Raw genomic sequence first — 21,489 nt, 5'->3', positions numbered from 1 at the left:
TTCTGAGTACTATACGAGTTTGGGCACATCTGGATAACCACAGTACACCATATTTTTCAGGGCCACAGAATTTAATGGACACATGATTCCTTGAAAAAGGTAATTTTTTTTTTTTTAAATCAATTTTGTTAGCTGCATGATACATATCATGAACAAATGCATAAAAAACATGGTAACAGAATGTCATATAGAGGTTAATCAGCAAAGGTGCCCCCTACTTGCAGAAACAGAACTGTCAATTTGCTGTACGACTTACCTCCCCTTTCTTCTCCCTAGGCAACCCCTGACAGTCCTTGAGCTCGTGTCCAACTTGACTGCAGAGGGCACAAGGTCTTGGCTGGTTTGGTTTAAATTCCTCTCGGATGATGGTAAATAAAGGTTCATGTGTAGCCAATCCAAGCATGATCAGATCAGCTAATAGGAGAGAAAACATTTTTATTCGAGTTTGCATCAAAAAGTAGCTCAATAAAAATTTGACAGACAGAATTTGCAGGCAGACCGTTATGAAGAATGGATATAAAAAGCTTGATATGCAAAAAGAGGAAGAGAAGCAGCAGTGTAAGCAAGAACTAATAACTGCCCTCGAAGACAGTGCCGCAATTTTATTCGTTCTTGCTTACACACCAATTTTTGCACTTTGGTAGACTAGCAGTTTCGGCTTATCTCTTTAGCATAGGTGCCCTAGAAGGCACAGGACAGCGATATGATCTCTGGTGTGTGGGCAATGCCACAATAGTGGTATGTTATAATCTGATTAGACTAACTGGGATATGATTACATATGTTACCACTACTTGGCTAAGGTTCCCCTTTTCTCACGATTTCTGATTACCTATCTGCAACATTGTTGCTCGTCGGTCTCAATAATGTTGCACTTTTGATAATCTAGGGACAGGATATGTGTTCACACTCTCTACTACAGGTGTGTATGCCAAGCTCTTACTCAGAGTTAGTTCTACCTGCATGACAGAAGATATCTCTAAATCCAATATCGATTGATATTCAAGATTAGTCTGTCAACTATATTTATACACATTTTTAGAGACACTGTGTTTGTCTTTTGTTATCACCGTTTCTATGCATTTTTTTTTTTTACTAATACTTGGGTCTATATGAGACATCCCAGGTTAAGTATCAATACTATTGTTTTCATATATACGTAGCAGTAAATTACTGTTTATCTCTATATAATATTTTATTATATACTTATTGAAGGTAAAGTCTTCACATATACAGTGATCCTGTGATCAGGGCACCTGTTCTAGTTTTGTTGTTTAGATTCATTGGGTCCATGCCCTTTCACCTCACATATTTCTTCTCCCACCCTCTCGTGTACACTAGCCAGAAATCAAAAAAGACTGCAATTTACAAGAGAAATTAACACATAGCAAAAACCTCCACTTATTGCAGGTCTGCCATCATAGGGGTATATTGGCACTATAATAGGTGGTACGGCTGAAGGACTTTGAAAAGTGTCCTATAACTGAAACACATAGCGGATTGGCAGTGGAGTACACTCCTTGCTGGATGGTGCTGTCTGCCCCATACTCCTCCTGTGTGGCAGTGCTGAGGGGAAGGACCATATCACTTGCTCCCAACACGCGGAGAAAGCCTGTCACACAGCCAGATTCCCACTAGACCCCAAGGAAGCCACCTTCTTTCAGCAAAAATGTTAAAGAAACCACTTCAGCTACTCACCCTTTTCCCTCGCTGGGCTCCCTTAACTCTCCTCCCCCGCCGACGACAGCATCCTTGTCTGGCGCCACCGGCCCCGAATGCGCTGCATTGCCGCACGCGCATTCATAGTGTCCGTAGGAAAGCCAAAAAACTGCTATGTTCACATCAGGCAGGGTTAAACCTAGAAGGACCTGACACCCAGACCACTTCATTGAGCTGAATTGGTCTGGGTGACTATAGTGTCCCTTTAATGCATGTGAGATCATTTAGGGTCTTGCCCAAAATAACTTAAGCATTCAAAAGGGTAGTGTTCAGTATTGGTTTAGTTATGCTTTTCTCTCTTCCCTGGCATAAATAAGGTTTTAAAAGAAGACGAACCATGTTTTAATGGAGGGACAGAAAGTAAAAAAAAAAAAAAAAAAAAAAAATCACAACAGAATGACATTAGTTTCTACACATTATTCTAATCTTAAGCCACACACTTGCTCTTACCATCAGCGCCGCATAAACAGTGATGAGTGTTTGGGTCGTGATGAGGCTGAGCTGTTTCAGAAAAAAATAAAATAAAAAAAAACTTAAACATGAGAAAATTGCACACCTTGGAAAGTATCAATAAATCAACATGTCAGTACATACCTCTTTGCCTTCTGATGTAGTCCATAATTTTATGCTCCCCTTCTCCAGGAGCACTAGCATCTGATAAGATGACCTACACAAACAAGAACAGAACACAATCTACAGACTATCTAGAAAGTAGGAGGATGTACAGTCTGCTTAGGGACATAAAATAAATACCAAATAAAACCATTTAACCTTATTCATACTTACACACACCAATATAAAGTAAACATGAACATCTTCATTACATTTTTGGACTGGTCTTTATATAAATCTACCAAATGAAGAGTGACAGTATTTACATCCATCACAATCTGGGTCCTAAAGACGCTTTGCTGTGTGGAGCAAGCCAATACCATCCACAGGATTCCGTTTCTGGCAAAAAGGCAGACTGCTAAATAACTAATGGGGGAAGAAGAAGACTCCATAGAATACCATTGGTCTGAAGATGCTTTTTTGCTCTGTAACATTTTTCTAATCAAAAGCACCAGAAAGGGTGTGTGTAGGGAACAATTCACTACACAGCATTGGGAACAATGGCATCATTAGGGGTTAATGCAGCCCATAAGGTCTCTTAAGCACTGTGCAATGGGTGCCCTTGGCTGGGGAAGGAGATCTTTCATATCCTCTACTGACCCATAAAATGACAGTAGCCTCTGCATCGTCTGGCAGCAAGCTTTTTGCACCCCATGCCGCACCCACCCCCTCAGCCTATCATAGCAAATAATTCACTTGCTTGAGGTAATGCTTCCTCAGTACAGTGTTAAAAAAAATAAAAAATAAAAAATATAAGGGCTTACAACATTACACCATTAGGTAATGAAATGTTAATATGCCCAATTTATCTGGGAAATACTATCAGAGTGCATGGCTCCATGATTTAAACATAGCAACAACTGAGGTATAACCAATGAAAGAACAGCACCAATGCATACTGTTGAAGACCATTGTATTGTTCTACACATGCTATTTTTGTATGGCACATAAAACTATAACTAAAGAAAAAATAAATGTTTTTTAAAAAGGGGGTGGGGGGGCATTGTAGATACTATAACCATTCAATCTCACCGAATAGGTTATAGTGCCTGGAGTCCACTGCCATTGCCCATTTTGGAGCAGTTTAACAATGAATGAGGGCCCCTGGCCACCAACAGCCCTCCTACTGGAGGTATGGCTAAAGCAGAGGTTACACGAATCCTACTAGCCATACCTATTCATGCCAGAAATGGCTCTGTGGTAGGCGAAAAGCAGTCAGTTGGTACTGTCCATCAATCACAGTTGCATATTGGTGCCCAGGTTAATACTTCCTCATTAGCCCAAGCAGCATAGAGGGGATTGGCTGCTGGGAACTTATGTTTAGCATGAAACCAATAAAAACGGTTTAATACTGAATAGAGGGATGGTGCCAGGGTTCTCGAGACACTATAACCACCTCAATGAGAAGAAGCAGTTCAAGTGCCTACAGTGTTCATTAAACACTAGAACGCAAGACGGCAGAAGGGTAATATAACCAATTAATTCAGGTGACTATTATGGTGCCTGGAGTATTCCTTTAACAAATCTAATTTTTCTCAACAATACAATAAAGTTTAATGTATTGTTGAGAAAACTTAGATTTGTTAGCTTTGACAATTTAAATGGACAAAGTGGCTTACTGTAATATTCTTCCAACCGGGGTCATTATTTAAGCGATCAGCAACATAGTAGCGGAGACATTTTGCCAGGTTATCCATGAACTCTGTACCCTAAAAAAAGAAGAAGAGGTTTGTTTAAGAGATACAAGGGAGGGGGGAAGGGGGAACAAACACCACACAAAAAATAGCCTATCCTACTTACAGGTGTAATGCAGTTACTATCAAATCGTTCCTTTATTTCTTCAGGAGGTAGGTAGCCACCTGCAAATACAATGTGATTATTTACAACCATATCAATATAAAAAAATAAAAATAAATCACAGATATTAATACCAAGGGCATTTTATAAGAGTTGTTATAGAAAAATAGATTATAACTAGTTTCATGTGCAGTGGAACATTACAAAATTCAATCTAACTGGCAGCTACTTCCTGTACAAATATGGTTCCTAGCTCAACATTCATTATTATTATTATAAGTATTATAAGTATTGTAAGTTAGAAAAGGATGTTTAAACTAAAAACGAGGTCCATAAGTACACAGCTGCTGTTCATTTGACTAGCACATTGTAGGAATGTTGTGAAGTTTATTGACCTCTTCACAAACATCTATGGGTGAAAAATCTGTATATTTCCAAATGTATACTCTGCTCTAAAAAAAAAAATTATATATATATATATATATATATATATATATATATATATATATATATATATATATATATATATATATATTACACGTTTTAGCATCATTTGCAAGCTATGTGTAATTGTACCTTTGGACAGCACTTCTTCACGAATGCGACTTTTCTCATCAGTCAATTCCACTCCTTCCTTCGAAGCACGAAATCTCCTAGAACGCTGTTGATTCATTTTAGCTCTTGGGGCCTGAAATAATGTAATTCATAAATTTAAAATAACTCACTGAATATGTACAAATAGAAGAGTATCATAGACCAGAGTAGGGTCTCAGGACAGTTTATAATATTGCCATGGTACATGGGTGTGAAGGAACAAGAAGAGCCTCCCTATAGAACATACATCCATGTTAGGCATTCCAAGAGGCTTCTGACATTTAAATGCTCCTCGTAGAGGCCAGGCTACCTTTTATTTAAAAAAAAATAAAAAAAATACAGAAAGTGGGATAAAACCTAGTGCAATATGTCTATATTCAAAAGTGCATTGACATATTGCACTAGGTTTTCTCCCACTTTCTGTATTCCATATATATCCAGATACAGAGGAAGAGTCACCATAGTACACATCTGCCCAAGTGATCTGAGCCTATCCTGTGGGGCTCAGTTAAATGGGAGTGAACCAATATTGAGTAATACCCTCTGTATAGTACTAGATATACTACACTAGGTTTGTATTTTTGTCGTTATAGGGCGTTTAAACTTACCGAAATTATAGGGTAAGTGACTAAATTTCTAGCACTCCACTGTTTCATTGGGGTGGGAGTATACACCACACAGTAAAAGTTTTAATTTTATTTTACTTGCAATTAATGTGAGGGACATTGACACAGAGGTGGTAGCAGCTCACTAATATATCTTCACTGTAAGCGCCTGTAACACAAACCTATCTTTTTTTTCATATTAATTTTTTTATTGTTTTGTAAAAAAACAGCGGGGTAAATGGGTATAGGGTACAGAAAATGAAAAGAGGGGGGGGGGGGGGGGAGAAATTACAGGTTTTCATGAGAACATGCAATATTCCGTACAACATGTTTCGGTCGTACATACATCAATTACAATACATTTCTATTGTACATTGGTCTGTCGGGTTTCCTTGTGGTGTCGTTTTGAAACTTTCCCGTGCAGGGAGTAACCTCATCATAAAGGTAAGTTAAGGAGTCGTAGTGGGGAGGGAGGGGGAGTAACCAGGGTCATTAACATTGCTTGTCACTAACATTTTGTGTACTTATTTGTTTAACCAAAAAGCATTCATACAGTTGTAGGAGCATCTGAAAATATGGAAACATACTGTCACCTATTTCTTTCTTGGTAGTAATAATACCCCTCTTGTCCCCTTTCATGTAGGGCTTAAGGGTTCTTGGTTTTGGAATCGAAACCCAGTTTGTCCTTATATATGTATTTATATTTCAGGGGTTGTACGGGCTGTAAAAGTGGGGGCATTAGGTCCCCCCACTATAATTCGTGGGTGAGGGCTGGTTCCTGTCCAAGAGGATCTAGGTGTGTGGTTTTTGGTGTTTGATATATATATATATATATATATATATGTTTGCCCATGGTTCCCATGCGTCTCGAAGTGTTTGGTATTGTGTCTGTGAAGTTACTGACATGCATTCATATATGTTGTACTGGTGGATTTTATCCATCAATTGTTGTTTGGTGGGGCAAGTGAGTTTTTTCCACTCTAATGCTATGAGATTTCTCGCAGCCAGTATGGCAAGTATCACCACTTGTTTGATAGGCTTGGCTAACGAGAAGGGGAGAAGCAAAAACAAGCAAATTGATGGATTGAGAGCAAGATGGTCAACCTTAAAGGATTGGAGGATATCGTTTACATGCTTCCAAAGTGGTGTTAGGAGTGGGCAGTCCCACCAGATATGTAGCATCGTGCCTTCTGCTTTTGCACATCTCCAGCAAGCTGCTGGTACTGTGGGGTAGATCTTATGTAGTCTGCTGGGCGTCAGGTACCACCTGAAAACCAGTTTTTTTTATGTGCTTCTACATTTGAATGGCAATTGGTGATACCCTTGAGCGCGTTAAGGGATCGTAGCCAGGTGTCTCCAGTAGGAGAATCTTTGTATTCTGCTTGCCACTGTCTTTCGAAAGGGAAGGGTAGTTTGTCTACATTGTCCAACAGTGAGTTTTAACACATGCATAATGACTAAGGTTTTGTTGGAGTCAGCCAGCATCGGTCATATATGAGGTCGATCGAGTGAGGATCGTGTAGTGCAATGTCTGATTGTGTAAGTACGTTGTGGGTGGTGATGCTTTTTAGTTGGAGGTATTGGAAGATGGACGAGTTTGTTAGTCCATATTTTCGCTGGAGGTCTGGGAAGGGCATGAGCTGGTGGTTGTGGAACGTATCCCCTATGTGTTTAACACCTTGTTTTTTCCATGTGTTCGTCAGTGCTGGGGTTAGTGAGTTTAGTGCTGATATTGGCGCTCTGGGGTGGAATTTGTTAACTGCTGCCCTAGTGTGGTGTAGATTGTCCCAATTTTTGATGGTGAGGACTGAGGTATGATATTGGTGGGGTGTGTGGTCTCAGTTGCTTCGGTGTCCACAGAATTGGTAGTAGTGATTTTCCAGGTGCATTGGCGTGTTCCATGTCTACCCATTGGAAGGTACCCCTGGGGGAGTGAAGTTTGATTGCGGCTTCCACGAAAGACGCTTTGTGGTATTTGGACACATCTGGGAATCCTAGACCCCCTTGTTCTGTGCGCTTCTGGAGAAGTGACATAGCTAAACGTGGTTTACGTGCTTCCCATATGAAGGAGGAGAGTATGGTTTGGAGGTGTGTATAGAATATCGGTTTGACATAGATCGCCAACATCCTAAATTTGTATAACATTTTTGGTAAAAGTATCATTTTATTCTGCCTAACCAAGAGAGTTTCACTGTTTTCCACTGTTGGACGTGTGTTTTACATAGTGGTATTAATGGCTTAAGGTTAAGGTCGAATGCGTCTGCGGGAGAGGGGCCAAGCTTTACACCCAGGTAGATGAGGTCAGTCGATCTCCAGTCAAATTAGTAAGTTTGTTTGAGTTGCATTTTCATTGCATTAGGTAAGTTAATCGGGAGAGCTTGTGTTTTGTTCTGATTAAGTTTGTAATAAGACAGTTGCCCATATTGGTGGAGCAATTGTATTAGTGCCGGGTCGGACTTTTCAGGTTTACGCATTGTAAGCAGAATATCATCTGCGAACATAGAGCGACAAAATGCGCGGTCTTTGATTTCAATGCCTGTGATTGTGTCGTGGTGTCTGATTTTGGATGCTAGTGGTTCTAGAGACAGGATAAAAAGCAGGGGAGATAGAGGACACCCCTGTCTAGTGCCATTAGTAATATTGAAAGATCTGGAGAGGAAACCAGAGTTGGACACTCTAGCCTTTGGTTTGTTATGCAGGGCCATCATACCCATGATGAGGCCCTCTGGAAATACAAATTTGCGGAGAACTTGTCGCATATATTCCCAGTTAACCCTGTCAAAGGCCTTTTCTGCATCAAGTGCCAAAACTAGTCCCTGGGTATGTGATTTGTGCATGTGTGAAAGGATATTCAGGACTTTTCTGGTATTATCTGAGCCTTGTCTGCCTTTAACAAACCCTGATTGGTCGTTATGGATCAATGTGGGTAGGACTTGGGAAAGTCTATTGGCTAAAAGTTTGGCATATAGTTTGACATCCGTATTGATAAGGGAGATCGGTCTAAAGTTTTGACATTGGGTTGGTGGTTTGCCTGGTTTGGGTAGCGTCGATATGTGGGCTACGAGCATATCACTGGGTATGCGCCCTGAGGTGTAGCAGGCGTTATAAAAGGTTGTCAGATGTGGTGTGAGAAGTTTAGTGAACATCTGGTAGTAAAGGTTAGTAAACCCGTCCGGTCCGCTTTATGTTTGGGTAGGTCCTGAATGGTCTTCTCTACTTCTTCCATAGTGAATAGGGAGCAGAGGGCATCTAGATCTTTGGTCTGTAGAGTGGGGACATCTATAGATTGAAGAAAGTCTATAATTGAATGTGGAGAGGGTTGGACTGTCTTAGGGTCTTCTGCGAGGTTATATAGAGAGCTATAGTAGGACGCGAATTCGTCCACTATTTTTTGTGGGTCTATTATTTTAGTTCCCCGTGAATTCATTAAATGTACAATTTTCGATTTTTGGGAATGGGTTCTGAGTTGTGCAGCTAGTAGGGCCCCTGCTTTGTTCCCGTTAGCAAATAACTTGTGTTTATACCTCTGTAGGAGGTATGTAGTCTTTTCTAGTTCTAAATGCTGGAGGTCTTTTTGCAGTACAATTAGCTGTTTTTGCGTGTCCCTGGATGGTTGCAGTTTGTTTTTATGTGTTAGATCTGTGATGTAATTTACGAGCTAAATGTATCGCTGTTTACGTTGCTTTTGCTGGTAGCTGGCCAACTTGATAAGTGTGCCTCTAATGACGGCCTTATGTGCCTGCTATACTGTTTCTACGCTTGTGTCTTCTGGAGGACAGTCTGTGAAGTAGGCTTCTGTCTTTTTGTATGGTGTTTGTTGTGTCATGTTTTGTAAGCAATGTGTCATTGAGTCTCCACGTGCCTCGTCCTTTAGACGGATATTGTTCCGAGATGACCAACGAAATGGGGGCATGGTCTGACCAGGTTATGGGTCCTATTGTGGCTTTTTGAATTTTGTCTATAAGTTTGGCGTGTATCAAGAATCTATCTATCCTCGTGTATGTGTTATGTATTGCAGAATGAAAAGTATAGTCTATGTCAGTAGGGTGAAGTAATCTCCAGGGGTCCACAAAGTCATGACTGAGGACGGTCCGCATAATTTTGGAGGTTATTGTCGCTAAGTGTTTGGCGGTTTTCGTGTGGTCTGGGCGGTGTGCTGAGGTATCAGTGGAGGCATTTAGTAGGAAATTAGTATCACCCCCTACGATAACATCCCCAAACTGGTATAAAGAAAGTAGACTGAATATCTTTACGATAAAATCATGTTGGTTATCATTAGGTCCATATAGGTTTACTAGAGTATACGGGTTATTATTGATGTAGCATTGAATAATCAAGTATCTCCCCCGTTTGTCTCCTATTTTTTTCACCAGAGAGAAAGACACGTCTTTGCTAATTAGGGTGGAAACTCCTCTTTTTTTCTTTATGTAGCATGAGTGAAAATCGTAGGGAAAAAGGGTGGAATTAAGTTTGGGCCTGTGACCCCATTTAAAGTGGGTTTCCTGGTAGAAAACTACTAAAGCATTAGCTTTCTTAGCCTCCACCAAAGCTAGTCGCCTCTTGTGAGGTGTATTTAGACCTTTAGCATTTAGTGATAAGATTGTGAGGGTCATGTTATAGTCTTGGGGGAGGTTGCTACATAGTATGTATTTCTTTTGTGGTTCTCCCGGCCATACCTTTTCTCAAGATGGGTATTTTAGTATACGATGCGATTTGTACTATGTGGTTGCAGGGGGGGAGGGGGGGTAGTATCAGTAGCAATCGGTGTAGCTGACATTGTGTTGTAGTGTTATGGGTGACAAAATAAGGTGGGGTAGATTAGGGTTACACAATTTTTCCGTTGAACACGTGTTGTGCTTTATGGGTGTGAAACAGGTTGTTGTGATGTGTGACACTTGGATTACAATGTTAAAACATGGAAACGTCAAAACTATTTGAACTATATACAATAGACCATCAGGGAGGATACGAAGGTGTATAGACGGCATAGACAAGGCCGGTAGTGGCCTAGTGGGGGAGGTCTTTAGTTAACCTGCAAGAGACTGATAATCTAAAGATTTTGTGCAATTGTTTCGGTTGCCAAGTATATGCGGGCATTCTCATTTGAGGAGAAGGTTATGCAAAAAAACTTATAGAAAACGGTACATGCAGTGATAACACCACAAATAAATCAGTAAATGAATAAAAAAAGAAGAGTAGCAGCTACACACCCACTCTAGCGACTTGATGAGTTATATACTCAGAAATGGAAAATAGGGTGTGTGCGCTTAAGATTATAAAACTAGATAAATAGTATAAAAATTATCAAAAATAATTTATTAATTAAGTAAAAAATAAATCAGCAAAGGACTAATTCCGATCACCACTGTTATACCTTAACCGGACAATTAAATACAAAAATCTCATAAAACAGAATAACAAAAAAAATAAATAAATTAATTAATAAAATAAAAAAATAAATAAATAAATAAATAATTTTTTTTTTTTTTTTTTTGTTATTCTGTTTTATGAGATTTTTGTATTTAATTGTCCGGTTAAGGTATAACAGTGGTGATCGGAGAAGGTTATGCAGCCTAGGCAGTGTCAGTTACCATGGCATAACATATAAAACATAACAAAACTTGTTATGACTACGACCTGGGCATAAGGGATAGATGCATAGGTTGCATCTCGGTGTGTCAACACGCTTGTAACATATCAATGTAAAGTTTGAATCGTGACAGTTCACGTCGTCGGATCAGGGTTGGAGAGCGTTTTTATTTTCTGGACAAGTCTATCGAGGAGGGGCATAGTCACTTGGCTGTGGGGATGGTGTTCCAGTCCCTTGAAATCTGTACTAGAGAGCGATGCAATGGATTCTGTGTAACGTTGTCGTTTTGGACTTGTTGTGGGATATTCCACTCTGCGTATCTTGTGGTCTTCTTCTACATTGAGGATATGTTTTTCCACACCATTTCTTCTAATCATCAACCTGGCTGGGAATCCCCATCTATACATGATATTTGCATTCCTCAAAGCGGTTGTGATGGGCGCTAAGGCTTTTCTCTTCAGGAGCGTAGCGGCAGAGAGATCAGTGTATAGCTTTATCTTTGCAAATTCGCCCGGCAATTCTGTGAGTAGCCGTGAGGCTTTCATGATCTTATCTTTGGATGTGTAGTAGTGGAATTTTGCTATAGTGTCTCGTGGGAGAGTTGTTGGGAGGTTTCTTGGCCTCGGGAGACTATGTATCCTGTCCAGTAGCAACTACGCTGGGGACAGTTCTGGGGACACTGCATGAAAGATCTGCTGCAAAGGATGACAGGTCTTGTGGGGAAATGTCTTCAGGGATACCCCTGATTCTGACATTGCTCCGTCTGTCTGTCCTCATGATCTGCCACTTTGTCTGTCAGTAATTCAAGTTTGGTAGTGATGTCTGTATAACCATCTGCCAGTGTATTATGTGCAGATATTATTTCGTCAGTTTTTTCCTGTGCGCTCACCTATTGCCTGGATATCAGCCTTAATGTCTCCTGCCAGTTTGGAGAATTCAAGCTGCATAGAGCTTTTTAGTTCAGACATCTTTTGGATAGAGGAGTCTGTGGCTGGTGCTGAGGCATGTGTGGAGATGGACGTGCTGTCGCTCCTGTCTGAGCAAGAAGCATGAGAGGACGGGCCGTCAGCGCCATCTTGGATTTTTTTCCGCGGTGAGGTGAGAGCGGAGATTTGCAGGTCAGCCTGTTTTTGTTTTGGCTTCTTCGCTGTGCGGTATGCCATGTTAGCTGGGCACTTAGATGGGTTCGTTTAGAACCGGGTTTCGCCGTTCTTTTGCTGGTATAGTCGCTGTTTTTCGTCTCGTGTGTAGGAGCTCGTGGCTTACGCGTCCATCTTGGATCGTTGCGTGGCCACGCCCCCAAACCTCTTTTTTTTGTACTTCTCACCTCAACTGTTTAGTATTAGTTCAGCCAGACTACATGCAAATTTGACATTAACACCTACTGTATATACTCTAGTATAAGTCGAGTTTTTCAGCACATTGTGTGCTGAAAAAGCCCCACTCTACTTATACTTGAGTCAAGGTCTGTATTATGGCAACTTACATTGCCATAATACAGACCAGGACCGCCGGGCTCATTACAAGCACGGTGGTCCTGTTGGGGGCAGGGGCAAGCAGTTAATTACCTTTGTAGCAGCTCCCTTCACCTCCGTGCAGCTCCCCTGTCAGATCCCAGTGTAAGTCTCGTGAGACCCGCGGCCGTCAGAGCGTTGCCACGGGTGACTGTGGCAACGTTCCGCGCGGCACGCAGTCCGCGAGACTTACACTGGGAGCTGACAGGAGAGCTGCACAAAGGTGAAGGAAGCTGACCGGAGCTGCTACAAAGGTAAGTAATAGCTTGCTGCCAGCTCCCCCCATGCACAGCTCATCCACTGGACCACCAGGGATTAAGATAGCCTCCCTCCCTAGCTAGGCAACAAGCAGGGAGGGGGGACAAAAAAAAAAAATATTAAATTTTTTTTTTTTTTTTTTAAATAAAAAAAAAAAATGCCCTCCCCCCCACCCAGTTCTCACACACACTCTGCATTATATACACACACAGAATGTGTGTTTGTATGAGTGAAATTCTGTGACTTTTATAATTGTCTACACACACAGCCCCAAGTTTTACCCTCGACTTATCCACGAGGCATAGCATATTTCACAATTGTTGGTCACAAAACTGAACTCTACTTATACACGAGTAATATATATTATACACACACACAAAAAAAAAGCCATTCCATTTTTCTTAAAATCAGTATCTCTACAAGTATGGCAGTGCTAACAGTACCTCAAAAGTTATTGGAATCAGAAGTTTTTTAAAATTTTTTTTTTTTTTTAGATAAAAGAAGAGTTTCATTCTGGCTTTACTGACACAGGAATACAATGAGTACCCAGTTGCTTCCATCCTTACAATTTCAAAGATGGTGGACCATAATAACAGGGTAAAGCAGCAGACATTGGTAACAACAGAGCTATAGACCAGCAGAGGGTAAAAACTACTCTCCCCTGTGATGGCTGCCACCTCATTTGAATGTCAATTGACAACTGTTGGATGACAGATGACCTTCAAAAAAAAAAAAAAAAAAATGAATGGAAACTTGCAGCTGGGGATGAAGTGTACAGCGAGGACAATTTGTAATAAATCGAAACAGGGTCCTAGAGGCAGAACTGAAGTTGTACAAAGCCAACGAGGAAAAAAAAAATCCCACAAAGGTTGGAATGTAAGTAATGTGAGTAAGGTGTCTTCTCAGCATCCAATTTTCCACTTTGTTTAGAATGCATCAGCAAGACTGGATTTATATTTGTGAATGATGCATGAATCAAGCCATGTACAAGGTTATCTTGGAAGAAAATGTGTTTCCTTCTGCTCTGATAATGCTCCCCAACTCGGAGGATTCCTTTTTTCCAGCTGAACAATGTTCCATGCCACCAAACCAGGTCAAACAAGGTGTGGATGGGGATCACTAGATCAAGAACATGTTGTTCTGGCCAACCCAATCTCCAGACCTGAACCCCAATGAAAGCCTTTGGAATGATGGATGGTCACACAGCAAACAAAGCTGAGCTGCTAAAATTGTTGTGCCAGTGGTGTCCTAATGAAAGGCTGAAGTAGAGCATGCCAAGACACATGAAAGCAGTGACTGAAAAGCAGGGTTATTTCACCAAATATGAATTTTTGAACTCTTTAAGTTAAAAGTTTAGAATTGTGATTAGAAATTAATATGGACTTCCCCTCCTTTCATTATTAGAGGTCTGAAAACACTACATTTTGTAATTTTTACCAGTTGACATTTTTTGCAAAGAAATGCGAATAACATTTTTATTTGGAATATGGGAGAAATGTTTTAAGTAGTTTATAGAATAAAAAAATAAATCATTTTACGTAAACCCTATTATACCACAGAGAGGGATACATTTGTGGTCTATTTTCCCAGAGCTGTATGTATACTGATATTTTTAGAACTACCTTAAAAAAATGCAAATCTGTTCAAACATTGAAAGAAGGATACAAGGATACTGTGGTTTAAAGTGTGTACAATGTCATATCAGATTTCTGTAGTCAGAAATCTGAAGTCACCAAACAAAATGTTAACTGCATTGTACAGCTGAACTATCTAGTTATGCTGACCATGGATTTGGATAGTGCATTTCTATTTTCACAATGTATAGATAATTGCCTGATATTGTAAGCAAGACTAACACAAAGAGTAGATTTTTTCCCCCTCTTCCCGTAAAGCTGTAGGACAAATAGAGACATTTTAATATTTGTTTTCATTACACTTACCACACCATCAATGGCCATGTAGAGTAATCTCCTGGGTCGTACTATGTTGAAAAGTCTATCAATGTACTCAAAAATTGCAACCATCATTTCATCTTCATTTTTGGGTGCTGGTCTGAAATGGTTATAGATAAGATTGATTACTTCAAAGCATTTTATTCAAGATTAAAATGCCAGGTTAAAAAGTAAATAAAGCAAATTACTTGTCCTCTGGATGAGTACATGGATGGATGATACCATTCATATCCAAATACAGGTTATCAAATTCAACTTCATTTGGGTTGGGTTTGCTTGTATCCACTGGTATCTTGATGCCATTGCATTCTTTTGGCTGGTTAAAAAAAAAAAAAAAAAAAAAAAAAGAAGATTAGTAATTGTTTTAAAAAGGACAACATTGAACACAAATTATAACAAATACAGAAAAAGGTGTGCCGTCTTATCTGAAACAGTTAAACCATTGACTAATTGTTTATCCCCAAAGTCTGCATGCCAGCTTCTGAACGCTTCTGTTTAACCCCTTCAGGACAGAGTCAATAGTACACGTTCTGATCAAAACAAAATGTAAACAAAAACTGGAATTTGCGCTATATGTCTGTTCACCCGTAGTTCCCCTCTTTCATATTAAATGCACCCACACTTATTATATATCATTTTGTTCAGGAGAAACAAGGCTTTCATTTCATATAAAATATTTGTATATGAAACAATTTATTATGAATAAAATAAAAAAAAAAAAGAAATTTTAATTTTTTTTTTAAAATTTGTAGTTCCGCCTCACATTTTAGCTGTAAATGTCATAATACTGTTAGGTTTTACTGCAACAAAATGCTCATATTTGTAATCAGCGATGTCTCACGAGTACAACAGTACCCCCCATTAACAGGTTTTATGGTGTTTTGGAAAGTTACAGGGTCAAATATAGAACGTTCCATTTTCAAATTGAAATTTGCCAGATTAGTAATGTTACCTTTGAGACGGTGTGGTAGCCCAGGAATGAGAATTACCCCCATAATGGCATACCATTTGAAAAAGTAGACAACCCAAGGTATTGAACGTGGGGTATGTTTAGTTTTTTTTAGTAGCCACTTAGTCACAAACACTGGCCAAAGTTAGCGTTCATATTTGTTTTTGTGTGAAAAAAGCAAAAAACTAATATTTGGCCAGTGTTTGCGACTAAGTGGCTACTAAAAATGACTGGACATACCCCATTTGCAATACCTTGGGTTGTCTACTTTTGCAAATGGTATGCCATCATGGGGGTAATTCTTATTCCTGGGCTACCATACGGTCTCAAAGGCAACATAACTAATCTGGCAAATTTCAATGTCAAAAAAATGAAATGCAAGCCTTATATGTGACTCTCTAACTTTCCAAAACCTGTACATGGGGGGTACTGTTATTCTCGGGAGATTTCACTAAAAACAAATATTAGTGTTTTAAAACAGTAAAACATATTACAACAATAATATAGTCCATAAAAGTGCCGTTTGTTTGTAAAAAATGCAAAAAACGTCACTTTTACTTAAAATATCATCGTAATACAATTTACCAGTTTTAAACACTAATATTTGAGTTCAGCGAAGTCTCCCGAGTAAAACAGTACCCCCTATGTACAGGTTTTATGGTGTCTTGGAGAGTTACAGGGTCTAATATAGTGCTTGCGAATTAAATTCTCTGCACTTTCTCCCTGTGTTGTCAGGCATGTCAATCAAATTTTAATTAATCAAATGACATAATTATGTTAAAAAATTACTTAAATATACACGTAGAATTTTAATATATATGCATTTATAGGTATATAAATTCTACGTGTATACTAATGTAATCTTTTATGTAATTATATGTATTTATCTCTATATATATATATATATATATTTGCGGTTATTTGTATTTTATATATAGATAGATATATATAGAATGTCATTCTAAGTGTATTCTGTTTCCAATATATATATATTAATAACAAAATACAGTTAGAATGAAATTACATATGAATATATAATTTATTTTATATTTTGTTTCAATATTTTATTTATTTAATTTATTTATTTATTATTGTAAATTATGCGTATATATATTATATATGTAGATCTATTATATATATAATATATATACATATTATATATATGTAACGTCATTCTAAGTGTATTTTAATATTAATATATATACTAATATTAATATTAAAATACATTACGTATGACGTTACATATATATAATATGTATATATATTATATATATATATATATATATAAAAAGGCATTTAATTTATTTTATAACATTTTAATATTTTTTTTTTTACACTACCTACCAGCAGGGGGACTGTCTAATATTTTAGACAGTCCCCCTGCTGGCAGATCCATAGCCAGCTATAGGGGGCCATGTGATCGCTCTTTGAGCAATGTTAGCAAAGCATCATGGGAGGTGTAGTCCAAAACATCTGCAGTGCTGAAGGTTGCCTATTCCTGCACTAGTGATTGGCTAATGTCATCTGCCAACAAAAGCACCAAAATTAGTGGGTATCAATGAGAACTTGGAAACAGGAGATAAAATTGAAGGAAAGAAGAGATTTGCCAAAACTGGTGTTAGACTGAAAGGAGTGGGTGAAAATGAATGGTAATGGAAGAGGTAGATACAGGAAAAAAAATATGAAGGGAAGAGTAATTATGCAGAAAAACAAAATGAGTAGAAGAGTGCTTTCCTATGGGAAAGCATTGTGATTGGTTGAGATTAACACTTCTGATGATGTCAGCCAAGCAGGCAGATCAGGGGCAGAGCCAGCAGCAGACTGGAATAAAGGTAAGATTTTACTATATTTAGGGGACAGGTAGATGGTATTTTTAACACTATAGGGTCAGGAATAAATATTTTTTGTTCCTGCCCCTATTGTGTTCCTTTAATGAAAACCAAGCATAAAGAGAGAATGATAAAAGGAAAATGGAATTAACAGAGGGATGGGGGATAAGAAAAAGGGATAAATGAAAAGGCTGGAATGAGAAGAGAAGGGGGCGGAGAAGAACAGATGAGATAAAGGGAATGTTAAAAAAAAAAAAAAAAAGTTAATTTGATTTTGGACAGCACTGCTATAAGAAAACACCACAACTATAACACATGCACTTTATTTGCAGTAACAGGAAGAGAACCCGCAGAAGAGTTCTCCTCCACCATTCAATATTTAGCACATAACTGGCTGACAGGCAAGGTGTAGTGACCTTGCTACATAATCATATAAGGGATGTAGAATTTTTGTACTGGCAGGTGCTCAGGACATTTCGTTCTTGGCACTGGCCAGGAACTTTTTTTTTTTAAATCTTTGGCCTGGTTGTGTGTTTAGCAGCAAGTTTGCACCTCTACTAGTTGCAGACTTTAGTAATTGCTCCATCGTAGTGTGGCGCTAACAGATGAGTCAGAGCGCAGCCACCAGTACTAATTTACATTACTATTACTTTTAGAAATCCATGTTTGTTTTTGTTTTTAAAGTATAACTTAAGTGGGAAAAGGATTAAAGGTAATCCTTGAAGTTCCCATAATTCTAAGCCAACTAACGGCTACATGTATTCTATACAGGATACATATTAAAACCCATGAACAGCATGCAGCTACAAGACGGAAACTGTATTGTTACCCAGTAACATCTGTCATCCTTATTCGGCCTCAGGCAAGAAACAAGGGATTGATTTAATCCACTGCCAGCAGTCAGTGTGCACGGCTGCTGTGCGCACTGTGATTTAATGCACTGCCAGCAGTGTGCACGGCTGCTGTGCGCACTGTGTGATTTAATGCACTGCCAGCAGTGCGCACGGCTGCTGTGCGCACTGTGTGATTTAATGCACTGCCAGCAGTGTGCACGGCTGCTGTGCGCACTGTGTGATTTAATGCACTGCCAGCAGTGCGCACGGCTGCTGTGCGCACTGTGTGATTTAATGCACTGCCAGCAGTGCGCACGGCTGCTGTGCGCACTGTGTGATTTAATGCACTGCCAGCAGTGCGCACGGCTGCTGTGCGCACTGTGTGATTTAATGCACTGCCAGCAGTGCGCACTGTGTGATTTAATGCACTGCCAGCAGTGCGCACGGCTGCTGTACGCACTGTGTGATTTAATGCACTGCCAGCAGTGTGCACGGCTGCTGTACGCACTGTGTGATTTAATGCACTGCCAGCAGTCAGTGTGCACGGCTGCTGTGCGCACTGTGTGATTTAATGCACTGCCAGCAGTGTGCACGGCTGCTGTGCGCACTGTGTGATTTAATGCACTGCCAACAGTCAGTGTGCGCGGCTGCTGTGCGCACTGTGTGATTTAATGCACTGCCAACAGTCAGTGTGCGCGGCTGCTGTGCGCACTGTGTGATTTAATGCACTGCCAGCAGTCAGTGTGCGCGGCTGCTGTGCGCACTGTGTGATTTAATGCACTGCCAGCAGTCAGTGTGCGCGGCTGCTGTGCGCACTGTGTGATTTAATGCACTGCCAGCAGTCAGTGTGCGCGGCTGCTGTGCGCACTGTGTGATTTAATGCACTGCCAGCAGTCAGTGTGCGCGGCTGCTGTGCGCACTGTGTGATTTAATGCACTGCCAGCAGTCAGTGTGCGCGGCTGCTGTGCGCACTGTGTGATTTAATGCACTGCCAGCAGTCAGTGTGCGCGGCTGCTGTGCGCACTGTGTGATTTAATGCACTGCCAGCAGTCAGTGTGCGCGGCTGCTGTGCGCACTGTGTGATTTAATGCACTGCCAGCAGTCAGTGTGCACGGCTGCTGTGCGCACTGTGTGATTTAATGCACTGCCAACAGTCAGTGTGCACGGCTGCTGTGCGCACTGTGTGATTTAATGCACTGCCAACAGTCAGTGTGCGCGGCTGCTGTGCGCACTGTGTGATTTAATGCACTGCCAACAGTCAGTGTGCGCGGCTGCTGTGCGCACTGTGTGATTTAATGCACTGCCAGCAGTCAGTGTGCGCGGCTGCTGTGCGCACTGTGTGATTTAATGCACTGCCAGCAGTCAGTGTGCGCGGCTGCTGTGCGCACTGTGTGATTTAATGCACTGCCAGCAGTCAGTGTGCGCGGCTGCTGTGCGCACTGTGTGATTTAATGCACTGCCAGCAGTCAGTGTGCGCGGCTGCTGTGCGCACTGTGTGATTTAATGCACTGCCAGCAGTCAGTGTGCGCGGCTGCTGTGCGCACTGTGTGATTTAATGCACTGCCAGCAGTCAGTGTGCGCGGCTGCTGTGCGCACTGTGTGATTTAATGCACTGCCAGCAGTCAGTGTGCGCGGCTGCTGTGCGCACTGTGTGATTTAATGCACTGCCAGCAGTCAGTGTGCACGGCTGCTGTGCGCACTGTGTGATTTAATGCACTGCCAACAGTCAGTGTGCACGGCTGCTGTGCGCACTGTGTGATTTAATGCACTGCCAACAGTCAGTGTGCACGGCTGCTGTGCGCACTGTGTGATTTAATGCACTGCCAACAGTCAGTGTGCACGGCTGCTGTGCGCACTGTGTGATTTAATGCACTGCCAGCAGTCAGTGTGCACGGCTGCTGTGCGCACTGTGTGATTTAATGCACTGCCAGCAGTCAGTGTGCACGGCTGCTGTGCGCACTGTGTGATTTAATGCACTGCCAGCAGTCAGTGTGCACGGCTGCTGTGCGCACTGTGTGATTTAATGCACTGCCAGCAGTCAGTGTGCACGGCTGCTGTGCGCACTGTGTGATTTAATGCACTGCCAGCAGTCAGTGTGCACGGCTGCTGTGCGCACTGTGTGATTTAATGCACTGCCAACAGTCAGTGTGCACGGCTGCTGTGCGCACTGTGTGATTTAATGCACTGCCAACAGTCAGTGTGCACGGCTGCTGTGCGCACTGTGTGATTTAATGCACTGCCAGCAGTGTGCACGGCTGCTGGTCAGGGATTTTAAATGCAAACCGTTGGCAGTTCATAGCCAGTTTCCAAGTTTAGCACACACTATGGCTGGGTTACTTTGTTCCCCAATATTTGAAATATCACCCGAGATAGCCCTGAGTGTCTCTCGCTCTCTCTCTCAGGAAGGCCATGCACAGGCATACTGGTACAGGCTGAGCACATTAAACAGGTCCTGTTTTATTGGGGGGCTCCCAATCCAGGGGCCCCTACAGTTGTGTCCTGCTCTCCGGGGGAGCCCATAGACCGCCCACAGAGTGAGCGGGGCCCTTACTATAATATATGTGGGAGCCAGCGGCCATTGTGCCGGTCACTGCCCCCGATATAAATGTACTCAGGGCTTACCTTCTCCTCCGTCGTGTGCACCACAATGGACGGGTACTTGCGGCTCAGCCATCGGAAGAATGCCGGGACTCCCATAGCGCACACAGGTACACTCACACAAACACACAGGAAAGGTACAGGCCGCGGCGTTTACACGCTGCGCAGCAAGAAACAGGAAGAAGAAAAGCACTCTGGGAAGGGCACTCGCACTTACAACATTCCAAGACTGAGGGCAGAAGCCTCGGCGGCCATCTTTGCTGATGGCAAACAGACCTGCTGTGTCTGATGTAGGAGTTAAAGCGACATATATATATATATATATATATATATATATATATATATATATACTATGTGTATTAAACATCCTCATCAGAAATGACATAATATTATATACATATTTTATATATTTTTAATAATATTGGAATGTTGTGTTACCTCCCCCTAAGTAGCCCCATTTTTTTTAAAGTATGATTATTCTAAAGGTTATACATAAGGATGAGTAGGGACTAGTTGTATAACGTGCAGGTAAAACTCACCATTATTCCATCGCCGCGTGGGTCCGCTGGCGGTGGCTCCGCATTCCTTGGCTGAGATCATCAGAATTGACAAACTCAGCCAATCCAATGTATTCTCATAG

At 41.0% G+C, this 21,489-nt stretch overlaps 1 protein-coding gene across 2 annotated transcripts in view; it reads right to left on the bottom strand.

The window, feature by feature from the left end:
* XRN2 (5'-3' exoribonuclease 2) overlaps positions 1-21,022 on the bottom strand; it is a 56,569-nt gene extending 35,547 nt beyond the window's left edge. For both annotated transcript variants that reach the window (XM_063443724.1, XM_063443725.1), the window contains exons 1-9: positions 20,874-21,022; positions 14,829-14,956; positions 14,629-14,740; positions 4,704-4,815; positions 4,131-4,189; positions 3,950-4,039; positions 2,313-2,385; positions 2,169-2,219; positions 257-414 (exon numbers count right to left, since the gene is read on the bottom strand). In XM_063443724.1, the coding sequence (XP_063299794.1) occupies positions 257-414; positions 2,169-2,219; positions 2,313-2,385; positions 3,950-4,039; positions 4,131-4,189; positions 4,704-4,815; positions 14,629-14,740; positions 14,829-14,956; positions 20,874-20,948 (858 nt within the window). In that variant the 5' untranslated portion in view covers positions 20,949-21,022. The remainder of the gene's footprint in view (positions 1-256; positions 415-2,168; positions 2,220-2,312; positions 2,386-3,949; positions 4,040-4,130; positions 4,190-4,703; positions 4,816-14,628; positions 14,741-14,828; positions 14,957-20,873) is intronic.
* Positions 21,023-21,489: the final 467 nt, after the last annotated feature.

Source organism: Pelobates fuscus, chromosome 2, assembly GCF_036172605.1.
Source record: "Pelobates fuscus isolate aPelFus1 chromosome 2, aPelFus1.pri, whole genome shotgun sequence".
In the NCBI taxonomy this organism is placed as follows: Eukaryota; Metazoa; Chordata; class Amphibia; order Anura; family Pelobatidae; genus Pelobates; species Pelobates fuscus.
This window is presented reverse-complemented; position numbering and strand designations above follow the sequence as displayed.